This window comes from Agelaius phoeniceus, chromosome 3 (genome assembly GCF_051311805.1).
Source record: "Agelaius phoeniceus isolate bAgePho1 chromosome 3, bAgePho1.hap1, whole genome shotgun sequence".
NCBI lineage: Eukaryota > Metazoa > Chordata > Aves > Passeriformes > Icteridae > Agelaius > Agelaius phoeniceus.
In genome coordinates, this window is record NC_135267.1 from 9,220,249 (window position 1) to 9,246,402 (window position 26,154).

General features: G+C 34.8%; 1 protein-coding gene across 5 annotated transcripts in view; it reads right to left on the reverse strand.

Annotated features, from left to right (window-relative positions):
• Positions 1-26,154, reverse strand: part of GRIK2 (glutamate ionotropic receptor kainate type subunit 2) — a 359,071-nt gene that overhangs the window by 18,794 nt on the left and 314,123 nt on the right. For all 5 annotated transcript variants that reach the window (XM_077176547.1, XM_077176545.1, XM_077176546.1 and 2 more), the window contains 2 exons: positions 20,448-20,673; positions 632-882 (listed from right to left, as the gene is read on the reverse strand). In XM_077176547.1, coding sequence (XP_077032662.1) covers positions 632-882; positions 20,448-20,673 — 477 coding nt within the window. The remainder of the gene's footprint in view (positions 1-631; positions 883-20,447; positions 20,674-26,154) is intronic.

Sequence of the window (26,154 nt, forward strand, 5' to 3'; positions counted from 1 at the left end):
ATAAATTGTTAGTCTTAGCACATTTACATTATTCTGGTTGTATAAATTGCAAGTACACAACAAGTTAACAATAGAATTTTCAATATTGGGTCAGTTTGAAATTACAGGACATCATATCAGTAGTAAACCCACCAAAAAAAGAATCATGCTGATGTATTCTTTTCCAGATGTTACCAGGACAACTTTGCAAGTATAACTCCTATAAAGAACATTTCTATTGAGACATTTTTAGACTTTGACTTTGAGCTACAGAGAGTTTGTCTTTTGAAATCAGAATTATCTGTAGGAGATTAATTTGTTTCCCATTACAGTTTCAGATTTCTTCTTCATCCATAAAATTAACTGCAGTGAACTTCCAGGAGTAAAAAGCTGTCTTTTTTCAGGCTTGAATAAGAGGAGAAATAGTCACTTGTCCTGAAATCTGGCTACAATTAAACACATTGAAGAAAAATTAAAAGCTGTAAATGTAAAACTTTGGAGATTTTGCTGTCATCCTTTGTTATACAAATACTTTACTATAAGAATAAACAATAAGTATGCATCACCTACATTTCACTAAACATTACAAAATGTTTAAAATATTATTTAAATAGACCATAATATAAAATAAACAGGTAATGACAATATTTACCTTTTCCAACTGGGCATTTTTTTTTGATTTATACAAAAACTCCCCAACTGCCACAAAGACAGAAAGCACCAATCCTGCTGCCAGCACGATGAAGATTCCTCCAATATTCTGAACTCCCAAAGCACTGGCCTCTTTACTTTCCTCTTCTGGGCACCCATTGCCTCTCCACCATTTCTCTTTCATCATGTGGAGCTTGCCTTCTTCCTGCAGCTGAAGAATTGCTATAGTGATCTTGTCTCTGTATGGAGAACCTGAAGAGAACACAGGGAAGAAATATCACATGGAATACATTACATGAAATGTTAGCTATTCCAAATAAGAATAAATAATAAATCATGAAAACTATATCTTTAACAGCCATAATATTTGTCAAAAAAGCCATTTGCTTCTCGAGACAATCACACTGGTCACATAAATACAAACCTGCTTGCTCACACAAGTATATTTCCAGAAAACTTGGTCCAGCTGGTGTTTCCAGTAAGCCATGCCACTTGATGCAGCAATTCCTATCACATTTAGTCCCATGGTCTCAAACTTCTTCATGCCCAAATATTAACTCAGTCAAAGTGTATTCTTCTTTCATTTTTTTTTAATTTTTTCCCAATAAGTTTTTAAATGGGCTTCATTAATTTAGTTTAATATATGTAAATCTACAGGCTGTTGCTTCATAGCTCGCTATCATAAAGCTAATAGAAGTTCTGATATTTAATGAATACTTCATCCTGTCATTTTATTAAATGAGGGAGAAACAATTTATGCTTCAGGACCAACCCACAAAAGTCTATATTTGATAGATTTTCAGGCACTTAAAACACTTTTCAGCATGCACTTACTTATTAACAGTACCAGGCAGCAAGAATTCAGAAGGATAATATTCAGTGTGTTTGGATATCAGGGATGTATAGTCTCATATTTTGATGTATTTCTTTCTCATAATTAATTATTTTAAAATTACAGGATAATTTTGTATCTTTTTAATATTTCAATATTTCAAGGGGTAGTTCAAAGGCTGGTGTCATATCTTTGTATGTAATCTGTTCTCTTTTTCTTTACATTGTGCATAAGGGCTTCTCAATGGGTATTTTAAAATATACATTGATAATTGAATAATGGCAATGAAGAGGGCTTTTATTTTCTGCATGTTAGAGACTAAATCATGTCAGTTAGAAGTGCTTTCTCTGTTAAGACTTGTGCAATGTTTAAGTAGAGAACAAAGCCATCATTTTTCTTGTCCTTTGAAAACAGGAACAAAAGACTCTTCATTAAAGTGGTTAAGAAATCTCAGGAAAGGAAGAAAAAGAGTAGATGAAAAGGCATGGTATCCCCTCTTTCTGTTCATGTCAATGCAATTCTATAATGCATCCCTCCTCTTTTTCTCTCTATCATAGTAATGCTACTTACTGGCTATAGACTTTAGGGTTTCAGCTGAGTAATAAAATACATTTCCATTAACTTTTTACCTTTGGAAAAAATCCTCTGTATCTGCCAGAGAGATTCTGCCTGTTTAACTATTTTATGCACTGTGATCAGGTGTGAGGAACTGAAGAAATGCATGGATAAGATGCTTTATAGTCTTAAAACTGTTGGAAAATATGTATACTTTTTAAAAAAATTTCTTTTAACTTACTCTATATTTCTTCAAATTCTTTTTACATATCTAGAACTTATCCTGAGAAGAAGGCTTATAACAAAGAGCTGCTGTGCCACTATAGAACGTAGAAAGAACTAATTACAAAATGCAAAAGCACCTTTTCCTTTATTCAAGAATAAAAGGTGTGAAGAGCCAACCTCAAAGTATTTAAATTGCAAGGACTTGTGCATTTATCATCTACGCTTAGAAAAGGATGGTATTTTGTGCTAGGAGGTAAACTGTGTTTGCTCTGGACTACACAGGAAGCATAAAGAAAGGAAAACAAACTCTCTTCTACCCTTTTGTGCATTCAGGGGCCCAAGTCACATCATTTCAGACCATCCTGATTATGCTGGAGTTCTGCAAGACCCTATTCTTGACATGTTGCTTCGGTCAGATGGAAGAAGGGAGTGATTAGTCCACAAGAGCCTGGGGAAGTGTAAGTGCATTCTGTAATCTTTTGGGGATATTTTCAACATTACACTGCATATAAATATTTAACAACAACAACTTAAATAACATTAGATTCAGAGAAATAGTCTTGGACTCAGTTTAAGCTGTCTTCTGATCTGACAGGCTGCTTTCTAATTAAACTGATTTGCATTTTGTTTCCACACTCTCTGTTGGTCTAAATATAGTGAGTGCCATCTACTCTTCATGTATTATTTATATTTTCTGGGGATCAGATTTTTACACTTACAATTCTAGTCTATTTGAAGAAGTTAAAAAATTAATTAACTGAGGAATTCATAGACAGAAACAATAAAGCATGGGCTAATACAGTCTACAATTAGTTAAGTTTATGAAGGTTGCATTAGAAACACACAGATAATAGTGATTCAGTACAATAGTAATTGTAATACTATTTGTGGTTTGCAAGATTTTGCACAAATTATTCTGGAATGGATTACAGGGCCTTTCTACTGCAATGTTTATATTTGTTATACCTTATATCCTGTCTAAGAAGTGATCCTGTCACAAGTCAGGATCGATGTGGGATGACAAGCATTATATATTGCTGCTGTTAAATCAAGCATTTAAAAATTTATACCCATGAAAAAGCTAGCATTGAATGCTGTAGTTCTATTGTGATTCTGAAGGACTTAAAATGTTCTAAATTCATAGGTTTTCATTTTGCAGCAAATAGTGAGTACACCTAATAATCTGATACTTTGAGAAAAGGAATTTTTAATTCTGTTTATACTTACTCAAGTAGCCCTTAAGAGAACAAAGGAACCATATGAACAATATTATTTCCTCTGACTAGATTTTCTCCCAGCTTTTTTTCTCTTACAAACAGGACTGTAAGTCCCAGCAATGGAAAATCCACCCAAAAGCACCTGAAGTAGCTAAAAGTATCACAGACTGATCTGTGGATGACAATGGTAGCATAAAAATGTAAGAAGCAATAAATAGAGAATGTGGTCAAGGCACCTAGATTACACTCTGGGTGTAACAGCTGCTTTTCCTGCAGAAATGAAAAATGTTAGCAAGTAAATGCAAAAGATTTCTGACATTTTCAGGTAATTTTCTCTATCACTTTCATCACATGACTGAAAGATGACTCAAGCCCTACCGTGAGGTGTTGCAAGAAGCACATGTCCTACTTTTTACATTTACATTTTAAATCTAAAGTGTTTAATATAATTTTATTTAAATCCTCTTTAAAGAGAATTTAGTGTTCAAAACAAAAACAAAAAAGCCATAAAAGCAAAATAGAAACTCTAATACTCACAGTCAATATATATGAATGAATTTTCAAAATACCTACAGTATGAATAAGAATGAAGTAATAAAGCATAAGGGAAAAAAAAAGAAAGAAAAATAAAAGGAAGAGGAGGAAATAGGAACATGAGGAAATAGGAACATGAGGAAATAGAAACTTTACATCTCAACCTTCAGTACAAAGACAAAGCAGTTGAAAACAAAGCCAATCTTACAAGTCTGTGCATGGAGGGAAAACAGGGAGGGAAGAGAGAGTGATTTTTAAAATGCTGTTCCAAAATCAGGGGAAAAAAGTGAGTGCATAATATTCCACTGAGTGAAGAGAAAGACAAAGGACCAGTATGGAAATATCTGACTTTTCCTCTCCTCTCTTTTGTTGGTTTCTACCTCTTTTATTTCCCTATCACCTGATTATTTATTACCATGAAAGACTGGAGGATCTACAGAATATAATCTATAAATTGTATACTGATCCTTCTCTAGCTCCTGTTTGCAGGAATGGGAATTTCTGCCAGAATAATTTTAAGCCCTTCTGTTATAGATTATAGGGGTGTTTCTTCCTTCCTGCACAGGTTCAACAACCTCCAGAGGGGAAGCAATAATTTCTTATTGCAGTTACCTGCTTACAAAAGTTTAAAATAAAAATGAAAATTTGCATAAAACACCTTTTTCTAAAACATCTCTACAAAAATAACAGTCTCCCAGAGTTACTGCAGAAGCTATACATAGACATGTTTTCTGCCCTGAAGTCTCAACATGTAAAGATTTATGCATATAATGATATGCTTAAACATAAATTATGAACACATACGATTTTTATATTGAGGCTTCACTGCATACAGATTAGTATTTTGAAATTCTGCTGATCTAACTGGTTTTGAAAAAGCTTCCTACTAGATTTTAACTTAGTAAAATCTCCTGCCTGGTTACTCTTAGTCTGTTTTACTCATTCTATCCTATGAAAGCAGTTGGAGCATTTTGGGACCTGTAGAACTGATTTTGACTTTAAGTAAATCAAAAGGAAGAACAACATTCTGCTAACTCCTTTGATAAGAAAATTTTGAGCCAGGAAATTTTTTGTTCCATCGAGCCAGGGGCACTTTACCAAAAGGAAGGACTATGAATTGCCTAGTGCTTTTAAATATGCCCACAGGACACACTTACATGTTACTTCTGATTTTCTGGATAGGAAAAACACATTCTGAATACACAGTGATAGCACCTTTTATTTCTGTTTTTTTCTTTTGTTATTAATAATCCCAAGAAAGTTCTATTTATCTTGCAACATTATTTCTATTCTGTGTATTTGGCCTGAGCAAAAGACAAAGGTTGTTAGGAATACACCATCACATTCAGAACTTAGGTACAAAATTAAGATAATTTAGAACTTCTTTTAGTAGAATGGGAGAGTTATGTCTTATTTGTTTTGAGTTTGTTTTTCAGCATGAACCCATTCCTGTTGTGATTATGCCACCTTGATCTATCTGTCCTAAAGATAGTCTGTGTGTAAATACAATATACTGCAGTCACAATCTCACTCCAGTTAAGCATGCCTGAAATTTCCATAAGAATGCTGATTAACACCATTTATACTACTGGGAATGGGTGAATCATTTAAGTTTTAGCTTAACAGCATCTCTCTTATCCAATCACTTAGCCCTACCAAGAACCACAGTCTACATGTTGTGCCACCAAAGTTCTCACATGCTTAGTCATTTCATACTTGAAAGTTTTGGGTTTGTATTGGTCTGTTGTCCCCGCTCATCTGTTACTATGGTAAAGGTTTCCTTTTACTTCTACAAGACAAAATACAGCCCAGTCCTTTGGAACAGACAATCCTTCCTAGGACACAGTTGGTCACACACTCTGTGGAATTCAGTTTCTCACAAGTGTCATGCATACTGCAGTCATATGCAGGACAGAAACAACATGGAAAGTTTATACCTAACTGTGGAGTAGATGTTCAGATTATGAAGAACCATGGAAAACTATTTCCTACAGCCTCATATATCACAGGGACTGAAAAACCTTCCAGGCATATAGAGTATAGTCAGCACTCAGCAATAAAGACTGACAGTCACAGTTATTACATGCTGTAGGAAAGTATTAGGGGCTGGCTACAGGAGAAGCCCTTATTTTATCACCACAGAAATGTATTTGTACAGCCATCTCAGCTCCCTAACCTTCTTTACCTCCTCTAAGCAGGATGGGGAGGAAGCAACAGAAAGAAGGGTCAATGTAGCTTGCTTCATTCTTCCTATCTATGGGTTCTAAAACCTCCAAGAAATGCATGAAGAAAGAAGAGGAATTCTATCTGTTCCCAGTCCCTGGCTCTGTTTTCAAAATCAACTTTTTGATGAAAAAAAATCAGTGTTTGTAGATTCTTATTTTTAACCAAGATACTTTCCATTACCTAATCTATTAGGATTATAATATTTTAATACTAGATAAACAGTATTTTCTGATAAACTAGATAAACAATATTTTCTGGAGTAAACAGAAAATATTCATTAAGTTCAGTTACTATAATGGAAAGTCCTCAGTAGATATTTACTGTCTAACTAGATTTTAGCAGTATAAATTACCTCATATCTAAATTAAAGCTACAAACATTCAAGACAAAATCCAAACCAAACCTGCTCATTATACCTTTACACATATATATATATATATGTATCTATATATGTATCTGTACATGTACACACACACACACACACACACACATATATACATATATACACATATATATATTTATATGTATGTATATATGTATTCATCTTTGAGGTACATGTATGGCTTGGAAAAGACAAGTGTCTGGTAAATCAGGGAACACTTAAAATCAATATTTTATGCTAAATGTAATCAAAACACTTTCTCAGGTGGTGTATTCTCTAATTGTTTTCACTTCGTCCCACTCATAACCAATTCCCAGCTGAGGCTAATTTCTGGTCATTTCTTTATGGAACCATTGGTTTAAAGTTTATGTAGGTATATAAAGCTGAAATGTAACCAAGATGGATGATGTAGTTGAGATTTATTAGATATTAATTTCCCAGACATAAATATGCAAAATATATCAAGGTTAGATGAATATTTGAGAGTTGGAAGTACAGTAGCCATTAAGTAATTCACATGTTCATAAGTGCTTATTGCTTTAGGACAGGGAAAAGAACATACTTAAAAATATTAATTTGCAACTAGATTAAAACATAGCTGTCCTTCACAGTGAATATATTATAAAACAAAACAAAAAAGGATAATTGTTGCCTATAATGAATAATTCAAAGAAGACATGACAATAAGAGGTTGAATACTAAATACACAGTTTCTTTTTGTAGCATCAAGATAACCTGAACAAAATGAAGAAGTTTATGGATTGTTTTTACTGTTTTAAATGCTCAGATCATTGTTAAATTATTTTGTTAGCCTTCCAGCTATATCTTTTTTATTTTCTGAAACAGGGTAAGTTTTTTTCAACCACTCCTCAAACTATCATTATAAACTGCTCTAAAGCACATCTCTTAGATTAAATAAATGAGTGATAGTAACATTTTTCATAGACTCTTCATGCCTTTTAACATCACAGAAAATTTGAAAAGATCATTATCATAATACACTATTATCTCTTTACCCCTGCTGGATTGCACAGCTGCAGAATGGGAAGATATCTTTGTTGAAACCTCTAGTGAGAAAATCAATGATATTTTTTGCCACAGATAATAGTATTTGATATTTGTACAGTGCTTTCTTTTTTCAATTCACCTTGCAAATCTGTGACACTCACATATGAATGGTTTGCAAATATAGCCTCCTTTGAAAGAAATTTTTGTCTAGCACTACCCAACAATAAACAGATGAATTAACAAAGCCTAAAGAAATTCTACAAGTGCTTCTGGTACATGTAAAGATTTTGGTCAGGCAGATAAGATTATGCTGAAATACAAGTGTAAGGTCATAACAAAACTACCCCACCTGAAAACTCATTTCACACTCTTGGAGAACACCCCAATCCTTTGGCGAGCTATAAGGGAAATTCTCTAAACAATTAATATCTTGCTATTAACTGTTTCATCATGGGTATGAACTGAAGTGTGAAGTGGCCTTGGGTTCATCTAAATACAAACCATGGAAATACCATGTGCTGGGATGTTATCCACCAGTTTTTTCTAATTAAGGGCGTGTATCAGGCCAAAGAAATTTTAAATTTGTAGATGAGTCTTTGTCAATCCAATCTGTAGACTCATGGAATCATAGAATCATTAATTTTGGAAAAGACCTCCAAGATCATCAAGTCCATTTTTTTACAAAACACCACCTTGTCAACTAAACCATGGCATAAAGTGCAACATCCAGCTGTCCTGTGAACACTTTGAGGGTGATTCCACGACTTCCCTGGACACCCCATTCCAGTACTTGCCACCACTTCCAGCAGAGAAATTCTTCCTCATATTCAACCTGAACCTCTCTTGGAGCAGTTTGAAGCCATTTCCTCTTGTCCTATTGCTAGTTGCCTGGGAGAAAAGGCCAACCTTCTTAAAGGTCTCCCCTAAGCCTCATTTTCTACAGGCTAAACAACCCCAGCTCTCTCAGCTGCTTCTCATATGACTCAGTCCTACCTAGACCATTGACACAACATTTGGGAATACCATACATTATGTCCTAGACACAATAACATCAACATGAAGTTTTAATAATGTGTTTGCTTTGGTTGTATGTGTTTGGTAAGTTCCTACTAGAAGCCTCTTCTCTAGTGCAGAGTCAGCCCACAAACACTACAGGATGCTAAGTGTTTTGGCAATTCCTTGTTGATATAAAGCTCAGTCTCAGCATGCCTCCCAGACAGTGCTTCAATATGCTCATAATCCTGAGGCAACTATAAAAAAACAGTTCTTTCATCAAATCTGTTAGTTACACAGTCTTACATTTCCAAAATAATAAATTAACTGCTCAGGCAGTTGAAATTCTCAAATTAGTTTCAATACATGGCTTGACCTGCATAAAAATAAATAATTTGCCCCTTTTTTTCCCATTATGTTCAGCTAATGAAGACAAATGTATTAATTTGTTTTAGTTATAGGAGAACTGAAGCTCAGCACTTTTATGCATGTATAAGTGATGAATATTACATATTGTATGAAGGATTACGGACTAAGTGCAGGCAAGCATAAGAAAAAGGTAGTCTGTCTTGGTACATGGGTTCCTATTTATTTCTACAGAGACAGATTTGTTTATATGCCTCATCTCCAAAGACCAGTAAAAATTTCTCATGTTATGTAATAGATATGGTCTGATGGTAACAAGTAGCTTCAAAAGATCTAGGGTGTCTTAACCATAAAAACAAATTATTGCCTAGAATTATTATTATTATTATTACTGCTACTTTAGGTCTTGAAAACTGTAGGCAGTGGGAAGGTGTTTGCATGTCCTATATTCATATTCAAAGTGATTCTTTTTTTTTTAACTAAGGGTATATGTATACATATACATAAGAAAATATGCACAGTTTTAAAGTAGAGTTCTGGACTGTGAAATGGAAACTTTTCTCCAGGAGCAGTGCTTTACAACATCTAACAAAGGTGACTCAGATATCCTATGTCCCATAGAGTATCAGGGGGAAATACCTACAGATTCTGAAATCACAACAAAGATTAAATTGACAACCAATGTTGAATGGGTTCCATACTTTACAGAGGAAATCTGGGAATACATTTGCAAAAATGAAAATTTTAAACTTCCAAACTGTTCACTATTTTCAGATATGTAGAATTTTGTTTCAGTTACATCAACCAAGTATATTATTAACAACTTCAGGGACTAAATTGATATATAATTTATCTGTTATTCCTTTCAGTTTTGAAACTGCTTTTTGAAAGGTTTCTGTATCATTCATATTTGTGGCTATGCTGGTTTTACATAAATATATTTAATCATAGATGTGTAAAAAGAATAGACCTTCCATTTACCCACCGGTGTCAGACACAACAGAATTACTGGAAGAGTAGAAGAAAATCTCACTAGCTGTCTCTCTCTGGAGCCTAGGGTGTTTTTTTTCTTTTATTTCTTCAAGCAAGGCAACATAGAACCCTGATTTTAAAAAATTGTTGATGTTTAAGAGAAGTAACAAAAAATATTTAAAAAATCCCCAAACCTGTGTCTCCTGGAAAAAAAAATCTAAAATTAATTCTACATTGATCACTGACTGCTAAATGTATGCATTAATTGAAATAAATGTGCCAGTAATGCTCAGTGCTAGTCATTGTGCTCACTGGCATTGTTTTCTAGTCTTGCCTGAGATTTAAGGAAAGTTTTCAAAACAACCCTTCAAAATATGCCACCTTTTAAATTTGGTGGAGGTGTGAAAAGAGAATTATGTCAGGATACAGAGAGCAGCTTCAACTACAATCAGGACTTAACTTCAAAGAGTAAGGAATATTTATAAACTCCAAACAGTTACTTTTGAAAGGATCAATGGGATCCTTTTTTAATTTTATTTTAATGTTTTAAATATTAGCCAGTATTATAATTTCTTGTGGCTCTCTTGCTACCATAAAGTTCTTTGATTCTTAGCCTAGACCTCCAGGAGAAAAAAAAATAAGATTAAAAAAAGAAGCACCAGTGTGAAGAGGATGATATTCAGGTTCCTCAAACTTTGAGATGGAATGAATGGAAGATATTGGGAAAATAACAATTTTAAACATATGGAAAAGTCACTTAGACACCTCCCCTTTGCACTGCATCCACTCACATCTGTTAAATTACAACTGCTTTGTTTCTCTTACTGAGAGATACATTAGACCTTTTTGAAACTACCAGAAAGCAGGGAAGTCTCTCAGGATTGTCTTCAGACTTGGCCTAACAGCTGCCCATGCAGAAATCCCATTTTCTCTTCCATATCCCTGTTTACTATCACTGCTTTCTTTATACTATGAATACTTCCAGCCTCATTAGCAGCTATGTAGACAAATATAAAGCAAAATAATTTCATGAAAAAAAAAAGATGAACATTATTCTGCTGGTTCAGTTCACTAAAGCAGCTCAAATAGCTGTCAGCTTTTGCAAAGTGCAGCAGCCCAATGGCAGTTTGACATGACAGTGAAACTTCAGCCTTACTTTTGTATTCACATATGTTAGAGATAGAACTGTTATGTCTGTGGAGCTTTGTTTTGGTTGGTTGGTTGGTTGGTTGGTTTTGGGTTTGCTTGTTAGTTTGTTTTTTTTTTTAATTTAGTAAATGATCTGGTTCACAAAATCTTTAAATCCTTGCTATCCCTGTTCTTTCTAATAGAAGTATATTAAAACCAGAGGGATCAGCTGAAAATGTGCAGGAATGTTTGTGCAACTGTGCTGGAACAAAGAAAAGCACCATAGAATGGAAGCAGTACACATGTAAAAGTTTCTTGTCAAACACTTCTCTAGCTAAAAACATCTTTCCTTCAAGTCTGTCCTCAAAAAGCAGTTGGAAAAGCAACAAAGAACTTCATCTTCTTACTAAGAAGAAAGCACTTTCTCAGAACTGAACATTGTAAGCATTGAAGTAATGTAATTGGACTGATTATGTGCATGAAAACATACTGGGAATACTGAAGTAAGTTGAGAACATTCAGTGATTAAAATCTAACATGCCAACCCAACCCTTTTGGTGTATCTAGAAACCTTCTCTAAGTGTAAAAGCAAACGGAAAGAAAATGAGGGGAAAAGAAAAGACAAGGGAAAAAAGGAAAAGTGAAAGGGAAAGAAAAAAAGGAAAAATAAATGAACTGTATAAAAAATGGTATCAAAGGAATAGAACAGAACAGAATATTTCAGTTTAAAGGGACCTACAGCAATCATTTTGTCCAACTGACTGGCCAGTCCAGGGCTGACCAAGTAAAAGCACATTGGTAAAAGCATTGTCCAAATGTCTCTTAAGCATTGATAGGCTTGGGGTTTCACCTCTCTAGAAAGTACATTTCAGTGTTTGACCCCCCTCTGGATAAAGAAATGCTTCCTAATATCCAGCCTAGAACTCTCCTGATGCAGCTTTAAGCCATTCCCACACATCCTATTTGTGTATGCTGCTGCAAATAACAAAGCTCTGGTCTTTTAAAAGCTGGACAAGACATCGGGGACAACATATCTATAGGATGATGAAGTGCTAGTCATGCATTTACAGGACATTTACTCTTATTTTGCCCACTTTTTACTTTGCAGGCAAGCACCAAAAGTAAACTAATTTTTAGACATTTACAAAAAAAAAAAAAAAAAACAAAAAAAACCAAAAAAACAACCCCCTCAACCCCCTCCAAAAAAAAAAAAAAAAAAAACAAACCCACCAAAAAAAAAACCACCACAAAAACCCAGGCTGAAAAATCCAATTGGAATAATAAATGCAGCAGGGAAGGAGGATGGCTAAACTCTAAGGGGAAAGTTAAGACTATTCTTTTCACTTGCCACTTGCTGTTGCATATTTAGGAAATGAATAATTTATTTGTTTGTATTTTTAATATATTAAACTATAGTTTTTGCAATTACAAGCATCTATTAAAAGATCTGTCATGAGTAATTTATATGCCCCACTGTGCCTGATTTATAATTTTCTACATTTGGAAACATGCCCTTAAAATAGACAGATAGTGAAATATTTTGTAAAATACCTGCATTAAGAACATGGTCAGGTCAGCTAAAAAAATCTGTATTATAATATAAAGAGTTTTACTGTGAATACTTCTTGTAGGTCACTCCCTAGAGACGGAACAGGTAATATAAATCAGCTGAATCTATACATAGTTACAAGATTCAACATGAGAATTAACTGTCATACAATCACTGATTAAACAATTTATTTGTTTAAATTATCTTTGAATCCAGCAGCCTACCACTGAGGTAGGAAGAATGCTATTTTATTTAATTTATTAATGGCTTAGATAAATATAAATAATTAATGAAGTCATATTCCTAGAGAAGCTATCAAGTAGCAGATCATAAATTATTGTCTGAATTACTTTTTTTCTGCAGTGGAATCTTTAATTTAAGTGAATGGAGTGTGAAATACTCTTTCTAGATCCTGTGACTGATGAAATTATATGAATGTTACTGTCTCCAAAATGCACAAACTCCAAACAGCATTTTAATTACATGCTTCACAGTTGACTGAAATTTGAAAAAATTACGAAAGAAAGGAAACTAACCCCACTCTTGGTTCTGATTTTACAAAAATAAAATTTTTAAATGTTAAGATTGTTTACATTATGCAAAAATATATAAAGAACCATAAGTGATGTGCATATTACATTAGTTGGCCAAAGAGATTTTTTGGAATTCATCTGTGAGTGGGCACAATTTTGAAAATCTCTTAGAACAATGTACTGTGAAAAATATGGCTTTTTGTGTGAGAGGTAAAAATTTCTGTTAAAAAAGACATTTTATTTGATATTTCATTTGAATTTAAAGAAAAGAAAACTGCTGGAAAAGGCACCCATGAGTCAACAGAACGTGAGAACTTAGAAGTTTTGTTTCATGCTTTCAACTTAAGTGACTGTGCTGATATCTGGGGTCTGCAGCCAATGCATTTCTGCTGGAATGCTGTTGATTTTACTCTTACATCTTTCTTTTTGACATGTGAGGTATAACTTTCTTACATCACAGTAGTTGCCAACTTTCTATTGTGAATTTATAAACATCCCCCATGCAGATATATCTTATGTACTTATATGAATTAATTTTCATAACGGTATCTGTGTTACTATTGCAAGTTATTGTAACTTTTTATAATGAGTATTTATATAAGACTTGAAATGAAATGATGTAAATGTTGACCCCAAAATACATCACTTTACATCATTCCTATCCTGAGAGATGTATTTTGTGCCAAAGAACAGTGAAGAGTCTCTATATAGCCAGGGGAGTGCAATTTTTGGGTTTTTTTTAAACAATTTTGGAGTTAACAATTAGCTTTCAAAGATCTAAATCTTAAACCCTTTCCAGTATTTCTCAGGGTATCTTGGTAGTCCATTAATATGGAAATGCCAGGGACAAAAGAGTCATATGCTCTGGAAGAGTCATGGTTTGATCCACTTGACCACAGCTAGTGAGAAGTCAAAAACCTTGCAAAAGTGAAGAGAATTATGTAATATATTCAAAGATTCTTCTCATTATATTTTGCAACTGAGGCATTATTGATATTAATAGCAGAATTTGATTGTATTAACTGCAAAGGAATAAAGGGTAAAGAAATGGGTATTTCACCTTTTTCTCAAATTTTTTTTGCGTCACCATTATCAGGTGTTTTAGGAACATCACTGCTACACCACTAAAGCCCCCTCTTAATCTAGTTCTGCAATTTTCTGCAGCTTGGGGACAGAGAAACATCAGAGAAATGACCAGCTCTAATTTCTTCTATGCACCATAGCTATATACCATTTTCCATTTTGTATTTCTCAAGAGCTAGAAGAAATTTATGCAATTTTCAAGATTACTTACACACACCATTTGTCATTTTCAAAATGTCAAAGGCATTACTTTGCATACATCTCCACACGCACAGAGTTCGTCTGGCACACACCGACAGGATACTCCTCATCTGCCGCGTAAAGGCAGATCATCTGAAAGGTGCATGCTCAGTAGATCTATTCATGTGGAATCAGTTCCAAATATTCACTTGTCAGCCATCTATGTGCTCCAGGTTCAACACTGAAGCAAATGGCAATTCAGAAGAAAATCTGCCCAAGCCAGATGGGAAGTAGCCTGCTGTCAAACATGCTGAAGAGAAAGAGGAATTTAGAAAAGAAATAAGAACCTGAAACACCATCCCAGAGAGATGAAGTATGATTTTTCCAAAAGATTATTTCAATTATGTTTCTTCCAATTTGAAAGTAGAAAACTGAAAGGAAAAAACAAATGAACAAACAAAAACAAGCAAAACAAAAAACCCCCAAAGAACTAAACAAAAAAACCAAACCAAAAAAAAAAACCAAACAAAAAACACTAACCAACCAAAAAGAAAAAATGAAGAAAAGGAGAAAGTAGCTTCACAGAGTATTAAGGCTTTAGCATAAAGTGTGTAAAAACTACATTTCTAATATTCCACATGGTTCATATTAGCAAATATCTTAATAAATAGTCATTATAATGTAGAATTTGTCACTTAATATTACCGTGTTTTACAGCATGTTGACCATAGGAAATTCACATTAACTGTGTTCCAGTAGGACATAAAAAAGTAGATTGCTGGATAGTCCAGGTTTTCTTGAAAATAATGCTGCAATATCTGTTTGATAGGATGACCATAAGCGTTTGGATGTATCATAAACATTTAGGAGCTCATTGCAATTGTAAATTTAGGCCCAACTGGGCTATATTCAAGAACAACCCAAATTTTAAACAAGCATGATGATGAAACGGGAAATTGAAACACTGGAAATGATAATAAACACTTCAGATTATCTGTAATGGGAAGCATAAGTTGCCCTGCATACCCAAAGGGTTTGTTCTCCCTCCCTCCTCCTCTCCCGCTACACCTTTGTTAATTGTCTTTTTGTGTCTTTTCACTCTCTTTCTTCTTCCCTCCTTCCCACCCCTCATTCCTCCCTTGATCATCAATATTGGATGATGAGGTGAATGCCCCCACAAAGACAAATTCCAACCACTAAAAGACACTCATGTGCATTTCTAAAAGATAACTGTGGATAATATCTATACATATAATTATTATGTGATAGAAATTAGAAAGCAACTAAACACCATGTTGACAATAATATGCAAATAATTTTCCTCTGTCAGATTCACTGATAGAGAACACACACCTGACAAAATAGTGCATAAAACATGCCAGAATAAAGCAAATAAAAACCCCTTGCATGTGGATCTTCAAACTGGAAGATTAAAAAAAAATCAAACAAACATTCTCTAGTGGAGCAATTATTATACTCTTGGTTACAAAGCTATAAACAATATTGCAAAGATAGACAACAAAACAAACAAAACCCATTACAAGGTTCTCCCTTATCTGCTCCAAAGTATCAGTTGCTATAAGGCATCTCATCCCGGGCCTGTTGTTCTCTTTTCCTTATAAATCAAGTTTTTTTTTTTTGGCCTAGCATCAGAAGTGGATGACCAAAAATTAATTCTGGTGCATACAAAACTTTAATTTAAAAACTTATATCGTGAGAATCAGTCATTGTATGCATAATTTACCAAATTCTCCCTAGCTCATATTTCACTCTCCCTCGTTCATATTTCACTACTCCAAAGATACCATACAGAATTCTGCTTTACACCTATTTCAAGTATCACTGTATCTTGTTGATTTTAAAGATGTGTGCTGATTTTGACAATCCTATTTTGCACCAAAAGTACATTGTTTCCATTTTCCTCCCTCAAAGTTACATTTTAGCAATCTAAATTTTCTTTACTTCACTAATGCTTTTAGAAGAAATAAAATAATCATGTAAACTCATAGTTTGCTTCTCCAATTTTTTGGGAAGGAATTGATACCCATGTACTTCCTGATCCACTGGTTTTTGGGGTATTTTTTCTCCTAATCTTGTGCAACTTTCTTTCTCTAAATTTAAAATATTAACATCATGAGCAAAGAACCTTTACTGCATTACTCTAAACTGGGACTATATTTTCTTGGTTGTATTTTCCAAGTGATTATCTTGTCATAAACTGATAGAATACTTTTCTGTTAGGAAAGCTTTTAGATTTTTTTTTTTAGCTGCTTAAACTCAAGAAAATTATTTTCTCACTAATTATTATTCAATAATCTTCAAAATAATCAAGATATGTTGCACCTACTTCCTTTGGTGCTGTTCTCCAAAAGTAACCATATCCCTTCTACTGCAGTCAACCTAAGATCTGTAACAACTGCTTCCTGCAAATTTAACCTTATGTGCAAAAACTTCTGCAATTTCAAGCCACTGCTCCTGGTGATAAACCGGATTTTTTGCAAATTTTGCAGATGACATGTATATCTTACCAACACCATGCCTGTAACACTATATGAAGTTTAAAAAGGACAAGTGCTGGATTCTGTACCTGGGATGGGGCAACCCTGGTTGTGCGTAGAGACTAAGGATAAATAGTCTGGAGAGCAGCACTGTGGAAAGGGAGCTGGGAGTCCTGGTTGATGGCAAGTGAAACATGAGCCAGCAGTGCCCTGGCAGCCAGGAGGGCCATCCTGGAGTGTCCTGGGGGACATCAGGCTCAGCATCACAGCTGGGCAAGGGAGGGAATTGTCCTGCTCTTCTCTGCTCTGCTCCGCATTGCACTGAGGTGGCCTCGCCTTGAGTGCTGGGGGCAGTTTTGGACACTACAATATAAGACATTAAACCATTAGAGAGCATCCAATGAGGGCCACCAAGGTGGTAAAGGGTCTGGAGGAGAAGCTTTATGAGGAGCAGCTGAGGTCACTTGGTCTGTTCAGCCTGGAGGAGATGAAGGGGAGACCCCATTGCAGTTACAACTTCCTCGTGAGGAGAAGAGACAAGGCAGGGACAGATCTCTCAACTGTGGTGACCAGAGGCAAGACTAGAAACAGCATGAAGCTGAATCAGGGGCACTTAGGTTTGATATCAGGAAATGGTTATTTACCCAGAAGGTGGTTGGGCACTGGAACAGGCTCCCCAAGGAAGTGGCCACAGCATCTAACCAGTCTGATTTCAAGTTTTTGGACAATGCTCTCAGGCACATGGTGTGATTTTTAGAGTGTCCTGTTCAGGGTCGTGAGTTGGACTCAATGATCCCGATGGGTCCCTTCCAACACAGCATATTCTGTGATTCTATGATTCCATAAATGCAAATAGTTCTGTATTGTTCTTGGAGACAAGTTGCCTCCCAACCAGGCAAAAGCAGCAGCATATACTTTGTATGTGAAGCCATTACACTGCAGTTTTCCAAGCACTTGACAAGTTACTTGTAGGATTATTAACTCTAAAAAGATATTACTCAGTTGCATGTCTATAAACTCCTTTCATAGTCATTAAATAATGATGTAATCTACTTCTATAGATATAACCAAGTCATTAGTTCTTTTAAAGTCTCCAGAATTATTTTTCCCTGTAGAAATGAGATTAGCTATAATGCATGAGAATATTTTGCATTATCCACTGCTCTGTAATACTTTGTAGCTCCAATAAAGCAAAATATTTAACAAAACTATTCTGACAGACATCATGGGAATGCTTCTTCGTAAGGATTCCTTTTAAATGTATGTGCAAACTATGCATCATTCTAGCAGAGGTTGCACAATCCCTTTCTTCTGAGACTGTGCACCTAATACACAAGATATAAACCCATTATAAATGTCAGCTCTCTCAACAGCATTTCATAGATACTGCTGAAATATTGGATTAATCTCTTATTCTTAGATGTTTTGGGAAAGCCCTAGATCTGTTTTTTTCTACCTTCATTTCTTTTGTGAAAAATTTTACTTTACATCCTATTTTACATTCTGTTCTATTTCCCCTTATGAAGCTGTCATGTTTTTTTCAGATCTTTCTTTAACTGCTTTTGTTAAGTTTAAGACTGTTTTAAACTCTTATTTTACCTCCTTTGGTGACTGCTGATTCCTGCAGGTATGTCCTCTATTTGCTTCATCTTGATTCAAGACAACTGTCTGCTCACATATCCCCTTGTACAACACTATTTTTTCTCTTGACACAGATAATTTTTTCTTACTTGGAATCTTGTGGATGAATAAGAGCTGAATAATGAATCTGATGTAACTCAAAATTAGTAAAGAAATAGTGCCTTCTGTCCCCATATAAAGTAGGGAACAAAGACCTACAGAAAGTTTACTCAACTGCCTTGGCTCTTTACATTCAATATTTCTTCCCCTAAACTTAAAGTCCAGAATTCTGATCCTGAATTTGTCATTGTTTTAAAGCTGTTTTCTCTGGTGTTTATGATGCTTCTCTGACTTACACATAAACTGAACAATTTCTAGAGTGTTTTGTTCTCTCTGATTCCTATCAGTTTGACATTTCAATGTTCACTTAAATTTCTGGGGCATGCCTCAGATGCTTCACAAGTTTGCATGCAGCTTATTTAAAGATTATTATTTATTATTATAAAATATCCCTAAGATTTGATTTTTTTTCATACTAAACCTAAATGAAAGGTGGGCTTTATACTCAAAATAACACAAAGGTTTATAAATAAGAAAATCCAAAAAGACCAGCAGGTCTGAATTTCAGTCCATTCTGTCACTTGCACATCTATAGAATATATTCAGCAATACAAGAGCCACAATAGAACGGGGTGGAAAAATTGGTATGAATCAAAACTATATTCCTAACAACAAACTGTTCAAAGACAGAGTGAACAGAATCATAACTTCTTCAGCAGGTGTCTGTTACATAGAAAATTACTGAAAGAGTGAAAATTTCAGAGATGTTATTGAAGTAGCAGTAAATATATCCAATATATAGGCGAATCTGCATTTGATAATACTAGGTACCTCTTTAAAATTTATTTCTTAAAATTACTTTCCACGTGCTTTAATTATAGTACTGGACACAACTTTACCAGTGCAATGATTTAACATATGTTATTAACACAGATGAAAACAGTACCAAACTTAAGACCTATCTGAGAAAAAATAATAATATATCCACATCAATGACAAAATGATAAATTCTTGTTCAAATTGAGGTTTAAATAAGTATTTACTTGATAAATAAGTCAATAGAACCACCTTATAATACTAAGTGGAATTATTGTATGGTACTCACACTCACTGTGTGACACTATTTTCATTCCCATCTATCCTGAAATCTAATGCTGGATCTTCACCTCATGTCCTTGAAAAAATCACTGCATTCAGTTCTTGCTGAATCCCCTTCTGTGGATTCTAGGAGCCAAGCTACAACCAAGCTAATACCTGTAGTTGGCTTTTAATCTTGCAACTAATGTTTTCTACTTAGTAAAAAGCAGCTGACCTGGAAAATACTTAAAGGATTGAAATATCCAAGCCAATATGCAAACCCACATTCCACAAGGGTAAATCAATATTTGCTTTGTCTGTGGCATGGTATGGAATCTTTTCATCCTCTTTTAGCAATCTCAGCGATTAGCCCTCTTTAAAGACTCAGCCCCACTTGCTAATGCAAGCCTTCCACTACCAGGACTTCATTCTCTAAACACAGAGATCAAAATATTCAAAACTTTTTTCTTTTTATAAAATAAAGTACTGAACAGTACTGTGAACAGTACTGTTGTTATTGTTGAACATATGGAAGGCACCATGTAAGACAAATTTATCATATGAAAATATACAACTATTTATAAACAACTGTTTTCTTTTTGGAAAATACAATAAAATCCATAAAATTTGACAAAATATGTATTGTGCCTGGTTGGAAAAAAGAAAATAAAGGTGAATGCTGGCAATGTAGAGAAAGGAACGGTGTATGGGATGTTTCCCATGCTGGTGAAGGAACTAAGATTAATGAACAGAGAACAAGTGGCTGGCATATCACCTACCCATGGGAGTTCCAACGCCATAACCTTTGGAGTCTATCAGGCCTCCAATCTGAGTTAGGTTACAGTTCCTCTGTGTGACAAACTCAATGGTTGTCGACTCCATTAGAAATGCGTAATCAGAGGTAAGCACGCGTTGGATACCTTCTTCATTACTTTTGACAAGTACTGACTGCCTCCTGCTGCTCATGAAGGCCCACATCTTGTCATAAGTGGAGATTTTGGATTTCTGAAAGACAAATATTAAATGCAATATGAGTAAGAATAATATGCCTCTATGAGTGAAAGCAAACTCTCAATTTGCACATTGCCCTCCTCTCGGGTTTTACTATGTCAGGTTTTACCAAGGCAATTTTCTAAGGATATCTGTGTCTTTCATCTCATTTGTACTTCTCATCTTCTCCATTTAAAATTAGCAACTGGACAGTCCAGTTTGTCTAGACAGTCCCGACTGTCGAATGTGAAATATCTATTGTTGATCCGTTTTTATTGTTTATATGTTTTTATGCAGGAGGAAGGCCTACAAGTACTTCAGGTCAGCGGAAAACTATTAAGTATTTCACTCTAGCAAAGATAATAAACTATGTTGTTAAGTTTTGTAGGAGAATCTGTGGATTCTAGCAAAAGTGAAATTTTGCTCTTATTTCAATCACTCAGCTGAACAGTTCTGAAAACCTAATGCATAGTGTGGCAATCTGAAGTAATCAAAGCACTCACAGATGACAGTGTATGGAGGAAACAGTTGTGAAGGACAGGGCAGATAACATTTTACCTATTGTACATGACAAAAATACTTGGAGAAAGATTTTAGGTGAGAGGTAATATCACTCTCAGGTCATAATAAGGCTAGCTTGCCCTACAGAAATGGACCACTGGAAGTCCTAAAAATTAATATGTGTTTTCTGATTTAATATTTTCAGAATACAAAGAACTGTTGTGGTAGGAAGGGAGTCAGTAATTTGGGACAAAGGAGTCAGTAGTTTGGAAGAAGTTGATGCTGTGTAACTACAGAGCACATGCTTCCTTTTTTTCACCTGAGTTGTTTTAAAAAGAAGGTAATTACCTTCTTTCATTTTTTGTAAAACTCAGTGCTTAAGAGATCATAATGACTGGATAAACTTAACTTATTAGACATACTGAACCTTTTACACCACATTTGTCCCATCTGTTTAATAGCACTGCAAACTCAAGATGTATCAGGAAATGTTCTGTAATGTTAAATTTTGCCTTGTAAATAAAATGTAGAAATATCACATAAACACTAGCATAATCAGACTTTTTAAGGTGTCTTTCCTCTTTTGATGTCACCCTGAAACATATTTCTGCCATCAGATCTGGAAGAATCAAAGATTGACACTACAAACATTTCTGAAGTTCAGGTGATTGACAGACGGAAATTCTGACCCAAAAGAGAATTTGAAGTGTATGTGGAATGAAAAAGAACATTTATTTAGAAAACAAGAGATTACTATGTCCCCCTTCTGAAATACAATCCAAGAGCTCTTTCACTATGCCTGGGGACTTAAGAAACCAAGCATTTGAGCTAAGTCTAGTGTCAATGCTAACAAAACTGAGGACTTTTAGGGCTCTGAATTTTGCACATTGTTATTGTACTGAACATAATCTGGGCCTGATTACAAAAGATTTTAGTTAACAATAAAAGGGGGAAAGCATTTCTCTTCAGAGTATTCTGTGACCATATAGAATAGAGATGACCAAACAGGGTCTCTCCTCATAGGGTTTGTTTTTTGTTTTCAATCAAATAACTCTTGCAAGCATTTAATATTTCATTGTAGCATAATATACTTCAAGAAATGCATATCAGCTCTGTAGGAATCTAAATTAATGTATAATGGGTGGAAATAAATGTTTTTCAATATTTGCAAAATTTTACCAAGAACCCTTATTTAATTCCTTTATCATACAGTCTGTACCCCAGTAAATTTTTTAGCTACAATAAGTAATCTGAGAAATATAAAACAGTGGCAGAGAAAAAAATTCTAGCAAATGGTTAGATGCACATTGCTGACACATGGTGGGGGGAGCAAGGAAAAGGCAAATGAGATACAACAAGAAAAAAAAATAGAAGGAACTGTAATACATATGTATTTTTCTATTTTTGTTGAGAAAAAAATAAACTCAAGGATGAAAAAATATTAGCAAGGGGAATGGTTGCTTTCTACTCAATCATTAGAACATGTGAAAAAAAATACAATATCCTTTAAAGGACAGAGTATTCATATTATGATGACTGATTTAATCAGCTAGGATGAAGCCACTGCTACTATTGAAAAGAAAAGGAAAAAATTCATCAACAAAATCAGAGAAAGCTCCTGCACAGGACAGCTCATTTACTGGAATAATTAAGATGAAATGAAAACATTCAAACAGTGTACACACAATTAATGAAGAAGAGAACACAAAACCTAGAATACCACTGCACATGACTCACCACTGTAAGCTGACAAGGATGAGAGAAAGTGCACAAAAAGTGAATGCTTTTGCACTACTTTCTTCCACCTCTAAAAGCTGACATTATGCCAGGGAATAGGGCCATTCTAATTTTGAACCCTATGTTTGCTTTTTTTAATGCACAAGAGCTTTTTTTTTTTCAATCTTAAATTAAAAAACCTTCGTCATTTGATTTAGGAAAATATAACCACAAATAGTTATCCTGTGTTTGCCAAAATACTCAGCGGACTCATTGATGAAAATCAAGAAGTCAGAACAATGAAAAGCATCAGGGGCCCATTTGACATTGAATTAAAGATAATGACACTCCAACATGCTTCCTGTGGTTATGACTGTATCATTCATACTGTTAGAAGCAGATGCTGCAATTTACATTATTTTTCCACCTTCTTTCACTGTGTGCAAATCAATCTGGTTAATCAACCTATATTCTCCATCAATGAAATGTATTATTTTATCTGGGTTGGTTCACCATATTGTTTCATCTAACTGGAAATCACCGTCGGGAAATCCAACCTAACTTGAAATCAACTGGAAATGATGTTTGTATGAGATAACTTGTGGTGACATGATTTACCATGCTTGCATTCCCTCAGGAATGCTAAAGATGTAAGAAAGCTGCCTATGCCTTGAATTTCACTGGAAGAAAAAAGAGAACTAATAGGAAAGCTGGAAATGAAAAGATCAAGCAAATCTAGAAACTCATCTCAGCATCAAACCTGATGCATAAAATGTTAGCTCTCACAAATGACATTCAGAGGATACTGTCAGTGTCACACTCAGCATTCATGAATTAATCATTGGAAGATAACTGTGCTTGTCAGGGACCACAAATGGAACCATGGCAAAGGCTCTAAGTTAGTCATAGTCTAATGCTATGTATAAATATGAGTCTGGAAACAGAATGAGTCATTGTCAGTAATGTGTTACTTACTGCTCCATCCTGGAGCACTGGCTTGGAAAGAAATATCTGAGCAGCGGGACTCTGGACCACAAGGTTAGAAAAATATCAGAATGTTGAAAATATGACAGAATAAACAAGGATCAAAGTACTTTGAAGCAGACTTCATAATACAAGTCAAGAGCGGATAAATGCGCAGTAAAAATGTGCCAGACTAATTCTGACATTTCTCTATGAAGGAAAAATTACAGATCCATTAATGGAGATTTTTATTTTAATGATAGCTTACAACTTCTTTCCTGGCTTCTAAAAGCATTTAGGTGCCACGGAAAATGCTTCAGCTTTGCTTTCACCAATGCAATGTTTGAACTCAAAAAAGTCTCTAGTAACTAAGGAAAGATTGTAGGTAATTAAGATAAAATTTTGAGATAAAAGTAAAAAAAATCAGCAACCCAGTACTGATATATTTTATGAAAGCATTCTCCACCACATGAGAATTACATCATCATAATCATTATGTGAGGAAAAAAACCCACAGATTCCCAATCCTACTACTAATACTAATAGTATTCTCTTTTTAAGAGTCTAACAGCTTTGTGACTTTTGTTTTCCTGAGCATTTCATGCTTAGTGGACACAAGTCACTATTCTTAAAGTTCATTTATGGATTTTTTTAAAGCTAAAGGAACAATGCCCATTCATGCTGACCTTATGTAATGGGCAAACTATGAAGTGTCACTTCTGAATGACTTCACCAAGCTCATCACTTTCACATTTGCACTGACAAAAAGAACGACATATTAAGAGAGATTTCAAAAAAAAATCAATACAAATGAGCCTTATCAAGGTGTTGAACATGGTCTCTCAAAATATCTTTGATGACAACCTGGAAGGATAAGCACTGGACAGATGGAGCAGCTACAGGTAGAGAAATGGCAAAGAAAGTCATCTCAAGCCAGATCAGCATCTTGTCAAGATTTGACTACTTCAAGGGTCAGTCCTAGACCTGATACTACTCAGTATCTTTACAAGCAGTTGGGAAAATGGTACTGAAAGTACCCTCATCAAGTTTGTGGATTACATGAAACAGAGAGGAGAGGCAGAAATACTGAAAGAAAGAGCTACCATGCAGATAGGTCACAAAAGGCTTGGAAATTAGTATAACAGGAAATGTATGAGATTTAAGAAAGATAAATTCAAAGTCTATGCTGCGAAAAAGTAATCCCAAGCATACTGGCTGGAAATTGGCTGATGAGAGTGAATCTTTGTTGAAAAGGATTTATGATGCCAAGAAGACAGCTAGCAGAACACAACTAAGCAGCCCATCTCTGCAGCAGGAAAGCAGACTGCAGGCAATATCAGCAGACTATAGCCAAACCCAAAACAAGGGAAGTGATTAATCCTCAATACTTGGAATTTTTCAAGCCGCACCAAGAACACTCTGTCCAGTTTTCATTCTCTGAGTTCAAAGAAATGGTAAAATTAGACAGTGCCCACCAAAGTGATCAGAAGATAGGAGATCTTAATTTACAAAGAAAGATTTATATAAAATGGTGTTTTTCCTAGAATGGAAGGCTTACAGAGAATCTAATCACCTTCTTCCATTACCTAAAGAAATGTTAGAGAAAAGCTGAAGGTACTCTCTTCATTAGGATGTGTGGGGACAGCATAAGAGGCAATAGCCAGTGCTGCTAATGGGAAATTCTCTGAGTGAACGGAAAAAATTCTTCACAATGAGAAAAACTAAGTATTGGAACATGTAGCTCAGAGAAGTTGTAGAATCAGCTTACTGGAAATATTTGAGACAGCTTAATGTAACTCTGAATAAATAAATCTAGCACCATGCACCCTAAATAAGTTAATCTCACTCTATGGTTTCAACTAGAAAAGCAGATCTCCTCTAACAAGAGTAAGGCACCTCTAGAGATCCCTTCCAACTTTGAGTTCTCATTGATTTCTTTGATCCTTTATCAGAATGACATTATGTACAGTAATTAACGAGTTTCTGGAGACTTCAAATTTTGACCTTGAGCAATTTCAAGAAAACAAATAAAAAAAAATAGAATTTCCTGTTTTGGGGAAAAAAAAAGTGAACACAAAAGAAACCAAACAAAATCAAACCAAACAAACCCCAAAAGCATTGTGAATTTATCTGGTTCATACATCAAGCCAAAGGCAAACACATTATCCAGAGGAGTGTGTTTTCCTGTCTTTTTTTTCCTCTCCATTCCTCTGAAACTCAAATGGACTCATCCCAATTTTTTCATACATGACCCTTTGGAAATCCTGAACAAAAGTATAGAATCCAAACTTAACTATTCCTATAGTAAGATATTTT